At 27.8% G+C, this 11,818-nt stretch overlaps 1 protein-coding gene across 4 annotated transcripts in view; it reads right to left on the minus strand.

Annotated features, from left to right (window-relative positions):
• LOC100199250 (immunoglobulin superfamily member 10) overlaps positions 1–11,255 on the minus strand; it is a 34,624-nt gene extending 23,369 nt beyond the window's left edge. The window contains exons 1-2 of one of the 4 annotated variants that reach the window (XM_065801128.1): positions 10,875–11,255; positions 9,127–9,528 (exon numbers count right to left, since the gene is read on the minus strand). In XM_065801128.1, the coding sequence (XP_065657200.1) occupies positions 9,127–9,528; positions 10,875–10,932 (460 nt within the window). In that variant the 5' untranslated portion in view covers positions 10,933–11,255. Of the gene's footprint in view, positions 1–9,126; positions 9,529–10,120; positions 10,143–10,874 lie in introns of those variants that run through there. The other 3 variants (XM_065801129.1, XM_065801127.1, XM_065801130.1) reach the window with 3 other exon arrangements.
• Between the last annotated feature and the right edge of the window lie 563 nt (positions 11,256–11,818).

Here is an 11,818-nt window from a genome sequence, read left to right on the forward strand (position 1 = left end):
AGGCATCTTCAGTTTTCATTTTTATCAGAAACTTAATCTCCGTGAACTTTTTCAGAGTTAAAATCACGGAGATTAGCACTTTTCATGAGAACAACAAAGTTTTTTTTGTTACGACCTCTAGTGGCTAATCCCAACGCTTCAGCAGGATGTTCAGCCAATTTGGCAACTTTAAAGAAGATAATATTTAATATTTAAGCTTGTAAACTATTTTTTAAATTAGGTTGAATTTAATTTATTTATTATTACCTTAGATCTTCTGCTTCTATCACCTAAATCTTTCCAGTTCTTTCACTTTCTACTTGGACCTGCTGCAAAGTTTTTTTTGTCAACAGTTACATCTTTGTTCAACCAAGTTCGCTTGTGTTCTAAAAAGTCTAAAGAAGGTTGTTCGTTCGCTCATGTTCTTCTAGTCTAGAGAAGGTTTTTGAATGTTTCTGTAACTTTGATCAGAATTTACATTTAAATATTATTAGAGTTTTCTTTAGATTTATCATTTCAGGTTTGTCAATACTTTCATAGTATAGGCCCTCCAGTTTACAAAACTCACAAAGATGAGCTTCAAATAAATTATCATGATTAATTCCTAACTCTTGAATTATAGGAACTAAATGTATTCTTTCATGTTGAATGTAATTGAATCGCTACTTTATACGCAAGTTTTAATTAAAAACTGGAAAAAAAATACAAAAAAATTATTATTTTTTATTTTAATTGGGGCAAGTTGGGGCAAATGATTTTTATTTTTTCTGCTTTAATATATACCTATTAATGGGAAAATATTAAAACTACAGTATTGTGCAAATTAATTCGGACAGTGGCAAAATTGGAATAATTTTCACAATAAGCCCAACTTTTAGCTATGATACTAAAGATTCTCTTGTTTTTTCAGATAAATAAGTGTTTTACTGAAGTCTAGTGGTGTCTGGCAACTCGTTGCTGTCGGGAAGACATTCTAGCAAACGCATCAGTGGCTTCAGTGCTACTCCAGGCTTTGTGCAGAAAGGTTGTGACGGAGGTTGTGACAGATTATTCACCTCGTATTCACAATGGACATCACTCCCAAGAAACGTGCAAGCATTATAGCTCTTAAAGAACATGCTGGTTTGAGCATTAGACAGATTTCTAAGAAAATGAAGGTGGCCAAGTCAACCGTTGGTGACATCTTGAAAAGAAAAAAAGACACTGGTGAATCTTCAACACTGCAACAAGGAAGATGTGGAAGAAAATGCAAGACAACACCTCGCGATGATACAGTTATCATCAGAGAAAGTATAAAGAATCCTAAGAAAACAAGTGCAGACCTTCAGAGAGATTTGTCCACATCAGGCGTAAATATTTCTTCTTCAACTGTCCAACGAAGGCTCCTTGAAGTTGGCAGATTTGCCAGAAAACCTCTAAAGAAACAGTTATTGACATCGGTTATGAAGAGAAAACGTCTTCAATGGGCACGTAGGTATTCTCAATGGACAGCAGACGACTGGAAAATAGTAGTATTCTCTGACGAATCGCATTTTGAAGTCCATAGCTACAGGTCAAAGTTTGTGAGACAAAGCAAAGGTGAACCGCTTCAGTCAGGACATATTCAACAAGCACCCAAACATCCGCCTAAGAAGATGTTTTGGGGTAGTTTTAGTTCTAAAAGCCTTGGACGACTCATTAACGTAGAGGGAATGATGAATAGTGATAAATACAAGACTATTTTGGAGACTCATTTGCTTCCTAGTATGACAAGGGACTTTCCTGATGAAGATGGCATTTTTCAGCAGGATCACGCACTATGCCATACTTCACGTAAAATGCGCACATTCTTTGAAGAAAGTGGACTGGAGATTTTAGACTGGCCTGGAAATTCTCCAGACATCAATCCCATTGAAAACTTATGGGCTTTAATCAAACAAAGACTCCTGAAAAAAGATTGTTCGACAATGGCAAAGCTAATTAGTGCTGTAATTAAGACCTGGTATTATGATGAGCAAGTGACTAAAATGTGTTCAACTTTGGTGGAATCCATGCCAAATCGTGTTCAAATGCTTGTAAAAGCAAAAGGAGGTCATATCTCCTATAAATTATACCATATTTTGTACCATTGGCATGTTATTTTTGAATAAAACTTCAATGTGGCAAATAATTGTGTTATTTCAACCACTGTTCGAACTAATTTGCACAATACTGTACCATGGAATCTAGTGGAATCATGTAATCTTTTAGTTTTTGAACTAAACTCATAACTAAACTAATTTTAAAAAATCAATTTATGACACATTTTTGAGATCTCAGTAAAAAATTAAAATTTATTATTAAAAATGTTGTTAATAGTTACCAAACATCTTAAACATATGACTTCAAATTAAATTTTGAACTGTTTTTACCCATATCAATCTTAAAAGAGCGACACTAAAGCGAGACTTTTTTGAACGAGTTTTATATATAAAATAAAATAAGTTTCGGAAAAAGGCGTATAAATTGGTAAAATCATAAAAATTATTCAAAAAAAAATTATTTAGTGTCTTTTAGTGGAATTTAGTTACATTATAGTTTTATTAATTATTTTCTAGCAATAGTTTTTTATGGGGTGCTTTTTGCCGTTTTTTATAGATTTTGACTCACTGTGCGTTGGTTTGACAACATGGCATTGGTTTGACAAGGTTCTAACCGATATTTTCCCAAAATTGAGATTATGACTTTATTGGACTATTTGTATCATGACAAACAAAATAAACTAAAATTACCCATTGCTAATAATGACTAAAGTCATGCATATTTACTACTCTCTCGAATGGGTCAGTTAATGAATGTATAATTTTGAATATAGTTGGTGAACAAAATAATACAGGGCTTGTGATGAAGCGAGCGCGATCGCGCTCCGCTCGTAAAACGCGCCCGTAAACGGTATTTTCAAACGTTCTAGGCGCAATAAACAACGCTCATTCAGCTTATAACGAGCGTATAAAATAACATTCAGCTTATAACGAGCGTATAAGAATAGAAAATTAGAAAACCATTGTAAGAAAATTAAAACTGCGGAGTATTTTTAATCTTGTGAAAATATCAAGTAAAATTTATTTGATTTATTATTGTTTTTTATCATAAACGATGTGTTGTTTCCACACATCGTTTATGATAAAAATAAATATCAATAATAGAGTAATTTTTAAAATTAGTTTTTGTTCATAGTATAGATTTTTTATTAACTATTATTTATTTTAACTCAAATTTAAAATGATTCTGTTGTTTAGAATGTTCGCAATTAAGGACATTCGAAAAGACTAAGTAATGATGTCAATATTTATTAAATGGAAAGTTATTATTCTTATTTATTATTATTTCAAATTATTCTTGTGTTATATTTTTAAGATAAAAAAACGTAATTTAAAAAAGAAATTTTAGAAAAAAATTAAATAATTAATTTGAATAAAAAATATCAAGAAATTATTTTTTTATAACATAAATAGTTAATAATAAAATCACGATCTGACAATATACAAGAAGTTTGGAAGTATAAAAATCTCTTTCGTTGAAGTAGTTTCATAAGTGTGATACTAATTCAAACATTTTTTGACAAAAAATTATGTAACAAATAAAAAAAGATATAAAAAAGAAAAAGCTTTTTATGAGTATCGCCTTTAGCAATTTTCATAATCGCGCTCACCGACGTTATCTTGAGCGCACATAATTACGCCCGATGAAAACATATTCTAATTTTACGAGCGCGATATAACACGATTGACGATTTTCTTCATCACAAGCGCTGTAATATAATTTTAATTTAGTACATCATATACATCAGCAATATTAGAAAAATTAAACAATTTGTAATAAAATGTTTATTAGCAATGTTAAAAAGTAGGCTGTATTATAAATAAAAAAAAGTTTTTTAAAATAATTTAAAAAGACTTTTAAAAGTGACAACATATTATGTATAATATGTAGTTGCTGTAGTAACTAAACAACAATACCGAGCATTATGGACTGAACCAATGGTGGACAATGCTGGCAAGCATTTTTCTAGTGTCTTTTGCAAGATATTAGATGTCATGGCATAGGAAAAGCGACATGAGCAACTTAGTTACTTGATCTGACTGCTGTCTCCCTCAAAATTGGAACAGTATAACATCAAATAGTGGGTTACACTTTTAAAGAGAGATTCCTAACATTACCTTAAACATCATAAAATACTTCCTTCCTAGTCATTTATTTGTCCAGAAAGTAGATCATACGCATAATTAAATTGAAAAGCTCACAAGGATAGCAGATTTTTATAAACTACTTGAACTGATAAGGACCTTCAAACAAGTTAAAAAATCACTATCATTATTAATATGGTATTCAAATAAATGCACAAGACATCAAGGACTATTGTTTAACAGCAAAGCTGTTTAACTACAAATAAGTTCCTTTTTCTAAAATAGCTGTGTTAAAACTATATATCCATGATTGAAATGAACATATAACTTGTGCTAATGTCAAATTTAATGAAAAACCTAACAGAAAAAATGCCAACACTAGCCTATCAACTTCTAGAGTTTTGAATGTTAAACCAAACATTTAAACTTGAACAACTTAAGACTGTATTTTCTTTTGTGCTTCTCCAGGACTAAAATTACTAACCAGTGGTTCTTCACTTATAAAATGAAAGGATGTGATGAAAAGCTTTTAGGCTTTTAAGCCATAATGCAATGGTTTTTAAGTATAACAGTCGAATCTTGTTAGACAATATAGTAATTACCATTTATCATATTATTTTTTTAGTTACAAAATTTAAAAGCAGTTAACTACTTCAACCAAAAAATTTTTAAAGTAGGTAAAATGTTTCAAACTACTGTTATAACAGCAGTTAGAAGCTTGTCATAGTGTTATGACTATAACACTATGACAAGGTTCTGACTGCATTTTGAGGGTATTTTTTTTTTATAATAAAGAATGAAACATTTTTTAGTTACAAATAATGATACTAAAGGCAAATGCTTATGTTATCATGGGTGAAAAATATTATCAGTTGATACTAATAAATTTTGATGGTAGGAACAACAATTTTTGACATCCATTTACTCAAAACTACTTGCAGATAAGTTAGAACCTTTTAAAACCAACACAACGAACTGCCCTCCATAAAAGCTCTAAATGCGTCAGAAAGATTTATTTATTGCCATCATTTCATTCATCATTATTGAGTCAATCTCTCTAATAAAATCAGGATGAAAAAGACTACTTGCTTTAGAACAATCTTTGAGAACTTATTAACTCTAAATTTTAAAAAGGTTTTACAAAGCAATTGTGAAAAGGACTTTAAATTTGTGAAAAGGATTTTAAATTTAAAAAATAGTTTTTTTATTTTAAATTTTCTAGGCAACTGCCTAGGGGCACCAACAAAAAAGGGAAGCCCCTAAACTTATATCAAATAATCATAACTATTTATAAATTTATTTGAATTTTTTAAAATGGATTCCATGATTTATTTTTAAATGATGCATACAGAATATATATGAGAATATAGGTTGTAGACCCTTTAAATGTATTTGTAGACCCTTTAATTGTATTTGGCTTAAGGAATAACTTGGCTTAACTCATTCTGTGATTTCCATGAAAGGTAATGGACCTGCATCTTAAGTTCCTTTTTTTGGCGATAAGCTACATTTTCTAGATGGTTTTTTTAATATTTTGTTGTGATTTGAAACCATTTACAGAGCTCCAAGAAAATTGCAGCTCACTTGTACTCCTAAAGCAGGAGTTTGACCTGTTAGAATAATAATACAAGAAAGATAAAAAAAATGCTAGATAATACAATAGAAAAAATTGCCAAATAAAAAATATAGTTGACCTCTAAATACCACTTTTGTTTTAATGAGAGAAACAATGTTGCATCTAAAATACAGAACAATATTTCGCGCCAAAATGCTACTTCAGGCCCTTAAGTTTGTTTGATTGCTTAAACAATCTCACTATTATCCGTTATAGTTATGAACAAAGTCTTCCAGGTGATGTAATAGCTTTAGTGAACGGGGCTGTTATAATGTGCTTTAATTTGATCGCGAATTTTCCTCCAGTTGTTTTTGATTACACCATTTCAGCGGAGAAGACATCCATCTCCAGCTAATCCATGACCAACAAATATAACAGCTGCAATAAACGCTACCAAATTGTATATACTTCACCCGCATAAACTAGACCATCTCTCCAAAAATTAATTTCTCAGGCTTTAAGTGACGGTAAGCTTTCAGTTGAAGAGTTTAACTCACTCAAAAAAAAATTTCAAACATTTTTAAGGTTAGTTGATCAAGAGATCCAAAAAACAGAAGTCAATGAAATCGACAACCACTGTGAAACACTTCAAAACATCGAAAGATATCTATGAGAAGAACTTGAAGATAGAGAGCAACAAAAACATAGAACTTAACTTATTATTGTGCTTCAGTAATTTTTACTTTCACAAGTAAGAAGAAAATCAATGATATTTTTCTCTTTAGAGTTCGTTGAGGTATTTGACACATTATCGCTTACTTCGCCTCCACCTAAATATTACATACAAACTATCTATTATTATATGAATAAACCTTTTTTGAAGAAACAGTGGTGCATAAATTCAGATTGATTATTGATAGATACCTGATTCATTAACAATAGATTTATGATTGTTAAATAAACTTTCCTTTGAAGGGAGCTGTGGAAATTCCTCATTACTGTTTCTCTTATTATAATTGACAACCCTAATTTTACAAATTATACATTGATTATATACCCTGTCTTAATATGTCATCATTTTTTCTCTCATTAGTCATGCTTGCTCTTCAATATTTATTTTTTAAGTTGAAATAATGCTAAAATCAATATCTATACCAGATAAACATTATATTTATAAATCTAATGGCAAGTTTAAGGTAAAATCACATGTTTCTGCATCAGTATATTTTTCAAAATTTTGTAAGTATATATAAATTTTATGAGTAAATAATCAATATAATCAAACAATAATAATACACTTTTTAAAATATAATTTTAAAATTGTGTAAAAATTATCTAAAAAATGTTATTAAAATTTTTTTTAACCCTATTAAGAGACATTGTTGCCATATGAAAACAAATATAATAAGCTATTTATTTGTTGTGATTCGGCAGCTTTAATTTTATTTTATTATTATTATTTTTTTATTTGTGGATATTAAGGTGCTCCCATAAGTTCTTGAGGTCTTATCACAGAGCACCCCTGAAGAGCATTTAACTAGGAAGTTCACGCCTCCTTCCTTACTAATGTTGCTTATTGGGCCGGTGTTGAACCTATAACCTATAGGTCTGAGCTAAAACTCTAACCAGTGCACTAATTTTTGTCATATGACAATTTATTTTTAACATAGTAATAAGATAAATATACCACTTATCTGTCAGAAAAATATTGATTTGTTTAAGAACAAAAATAAAAAAAGTTAAATATAACAACAGAGTAGACATTTTAAAACTGAAAAATAAGCTTTCTATTTTATAATCTTTCTATTTTATAAAAGTTTTCTATTTTATAATCTCCTTTAATAATTCTACTTTAATAATTAATTAATGTGAAAACGTTGTTATTATTTTATTGAATTCAAAAAATATTGTTTTCTGGCATTTCAAAATGACAATAAAATTTTATGTAAAAATCACGGAACATAAAAAATTTTGAAGACCAATGGTTGGTTCTAACACTTTGTTTTTCATGGCATTATCTAGTGCATTTGAGAAGTTCATCTTTTTACACAGCTTTAAAATTTTGTATAATCGAGGATATTTTAATAGTTTTAATCTATTAAAACATCCTTTAATAAATAAAAAAAAACAGCAGCTGACGAAAAAGAAAATTAGCAAAAGAAAAACAAATTAAACTCGACAAAATTATTAAAAAAACGGCTAAATTAGATAGTTTTATAAATAAAGAAACAAATAACATTAATTTCAGAACAAGTTAGTAGATGTGTTTTTATTGTGGAATTAACTAAAGAAACAATCATCGACGTTTCATCACCTGATATTAAAACACTTAACGATTTAAACAAAATAAAAACAGTGACAACAATAGTAATGAACAAAACACTGAAACATCTGCTAGTTGCTCTTTAATGGTTAATAGAACGTGATCCTGCTAAATGGCAACAGTGTGATAAATCTACTATTACATAATTATGTAAAAAAAAATGCATTAGTCAAAAAATCCTTACAGCTTTCTCCTTAACAAAAAAGGTTTATGTGGCAAAGTAGTTACACATTGACAGTTTGAAGCAGTTCTGAAGTAACGACTTTTAGGTGGCTCTAAGTCAAATTTGAATAAACTATTAAATTCAGAAACTCTAAAGGAAAAAAATTATTGAGTTCAAGTGCTCAAACGGGTTGTTTGCATTATAAGATAACCAAACATTGCCTTTAAGAGGAATAACCCAAGTAATTGGAAGTTTAAAATATAAGAATATCTTTCAAAGAACTAAATTGACATGAATTTAGTTCTTTGAAAGTTTAAAAAATAAATTTAAAACTTAAGAATTGAAATAGTGATTTTTTTTTGTTATAGTTTTTAAGTAAATAAAAATAAAAATTGTGTATTTAATTTTAATAGATAAAATGGTCATAATATTAATGAATTGGTGAAGTTTTAATAGTTAATTATATTTTTCAATCATTTATAATTAAATATAACTTTAAATAATATTTTAAAAATAGAACTTTAATTAACTAATTATCATTTTTTATTTGACAAAAAATTTTAAATCTTTTTAATTGCTTTTAACTAAAAAAATTGTATTTTTTTATTACTAACTTGAAACTGTATTATTTAAAAAGATTAAAATAAAAAATTTGTAATTTTCTTACTACTTTTCAGTTTTAGTCGATTTTATTTTTAAATATATTTTTGTATTGAATAAATATATTTTACAACTTGTATTTTTGGAAAACCTTCTGGATTTCCAAATAGACTTAAATAAATATCTGGGACTCCAGATTTATCCAGAAAGAGATAATCACTGAATAATTTTTATTCAACTATTTAAATATTTACTTTCCTTACTTTTATAAAGTATATTTTTTTCGAATGGCTACTAACGTATAAAATCATAAAAGAATAAATATTAAAAAAGTATATTTTAAAAAATAACTTAATATAACCTGCTTTAAGTAAAACAATGTTGGCATAAGGCTGTTCAAAACTTGAATAAACTGCAGTGCATCTGTATTCTTTATCATAGTCAGTTTCTGATATATTTTTTAATGTAAATATAACTATTAACCTATTTAGATTGTGTTGTAAATCAACATTAATTCTTCCATTATAATGTATCACATCTGAATCCTTTTTAGTGTATGTTGTTACTAATGGTAAATCATTTCCCATATCAACTGAGAGTAAAAAACTAATAAGGTTTGTATTAGAAACAGGACGAGTATCAATTTCAATGGCTTTTGGACTTACTTGTTCATAGTTAATAGAATAAACAAAATTAATGTCTTCATAAATACTAGAATACATTTCTGCATTTTCCACTGATACATTAGAAGCACCATGTATCACTAAAAGAAAAAAATTATATGTTCCTATATAAAACAATACAGCATTATAATTCTTAATTTTTTTTTGCTATATTTCTCAATACATTGTTACTACTGGTTGCATTAAATATTTTTCAAATAAATTCTCTGACATTTATTATTTTTATTTTTATTCTTTTAGTGCACAATAATTATTCTGATTGTTATAGAATTTTTTAGCGTGTGATCTTACTACCTCCAAGCTAGATCACCTCAAAGACACAAGCAATGGCATAGCTAGGGGGTGTGGTCTGCACCGGGTAACACCATCATGATGTGATACAAAATTAATAAAAAGCAAATATGCCAGAATTTTTTTTTAGAAATTTCTAGATATAGAGGACTTTTTTAAGTTTTAACCTTCACCTGTTAGCTTTGAGGGGTGACATTAAAAGTGCTCTGGGGACACAAAACTCAGCAATGCCACTAGACATAAGATTCAAGAACAAGAACAAGACAAAGCAAAAATTAATTTTAAATTTGAAGCTTGAAATAGACAAAAAAATAAAGGATTGTAAAGGCTAAAAGAACTAAGATTCTTATGCTATACCTAAAACAAGTACCAATAACTAACCTTAATTATAAGCTCTTGAAAAAGCACATAAAAGATCATTTTCCAGCTGAATAAAGAGTAAATATATAACAACAATGGGTTTAACAAACTTACACTAATCATTATAATCATAAAAACAAAAATCTATTTTAAAACACTATTGTTCAAGAAAAGTCAAGAAAAAGAGAGAAAAGTTTATAAAACAATTTTAGGATTAAAACAGAAACACAAATAACAAATAAAATTTTATAACTACTATTATTATTAGTGATGTACGAATGATGTATTGTGGCCGGGTATCGATACAGATGTTGATAGACAATAAAAAGCTGATAGCAATATCAATACTAAATGGATAAAAAAAAAAGATAATGAAATTCCTGATTTTTCACATATAAAAAAATAGTTGAGAGCAAGTTATAAAACCTAACTAGAATTAAAGAAGTGCAACATGTGGTGGATTCATTGTAAACAAAATACTAAATTTAATGTCATTTATCAAAAAATTTACCCAAAAAGCAAAAACTTATTTTTAATTTCAGCAAAAAAAGTATTTATAAACTACTATTTATGTAAATAAAACAGGACACAAATTTCAACATAAACTTTATAGCACTAAAAATCGATTTTGTTTGAAAGACGGAAGCTAAACTACAACAAACAATTTTCAAGGAAGAATTATGAAAACTTTAGAATTTTAAAAATTTAAACTTTTAAATCTTATACCATCAAATAAAACTTAAGATTCTAAAATAAAAAGATATATCAAGCTAACCATTATATAGGCAACATACAAGCAAAACCCACGAGAATATTTTAATTGATAAAAACATTGTTATTTTAGTCTTAGTTAATTCATGCAATTATTATAAACTTGCTTTATTTGGCTGTCTTGTTACCAATATGAAAACATTTTTAACTGATTTTATAACTTAAACCACGATAGGTACACGATAAAAAATCTTGCACATTCACACATGTATCGAATTCGGCGTCGTACAACTACATGTCTTTTTATTAAATAATTTCCAAATATTGTAAGAGAAACATGTTCTAATGCAATACATGAAATTTCCTTTGAAACAAATTAAATTTAGATTAAGATTCATAAATGAATAAATTTTTAACGTGAACGTCAAGTGTAAAGAATAGTTCAATTGAATTTTCCGTAACCGCAGGAATATAATTTTTCCCGTTAGCGTAAAAGATAAAACGATATATAAAAGAGTTTGGATCAGTTTTTTTTTTTTTTTTTTTTATGAGGTATTCTTTTTTTTCTCAAAACTTAAATATTAGTCCACCTCAAAAGTTTTCCATTACCTTTTTTTTGTTTTTATTATTTAAAGAAAGCTATAATTTTTTTTTAACTCAACCGAATACGGTAAAATACTCAATATTTATTAAGAAATATTTAATATTTATTTAGTTTTCAAATAAATCTGGCATTTTCCTTTTTTTGTAAAAATTGTTGGACTCGAAATTTCAAAATCTATAGAGTTTAAAATCTCGAACTTTCACCCTTATAACTTTTTTATGAACAAACTTTCAATTTTGTTCATTAAAATCCTAAAATAGAAAAGTTCAAAATAACTTAAATGAAAAAAACTTCAAGTTTAAATTTAATTCAGCATTTTTTAACACATTCAAAAATTCGATTCTTAAAGTGAAATTTCAAGCGTTATAAGGCTAAAAATTATTAACGCGTATTACGAGTTTTTT

The sequence above is a fragment of the Hydra vulgaris genome, chromosome 07, assembly GCF_038396675.1.
Source record: "Hydra vulgaris chromosome 07, alternate assembly HydraT2T_AEP".
Lineage (NCBI taxonomy): Eukaryota > Metazoa > Cnidaria > Hydrozoa > Anthoathecata > Hydridae > Hydra > Hydra vulgaris.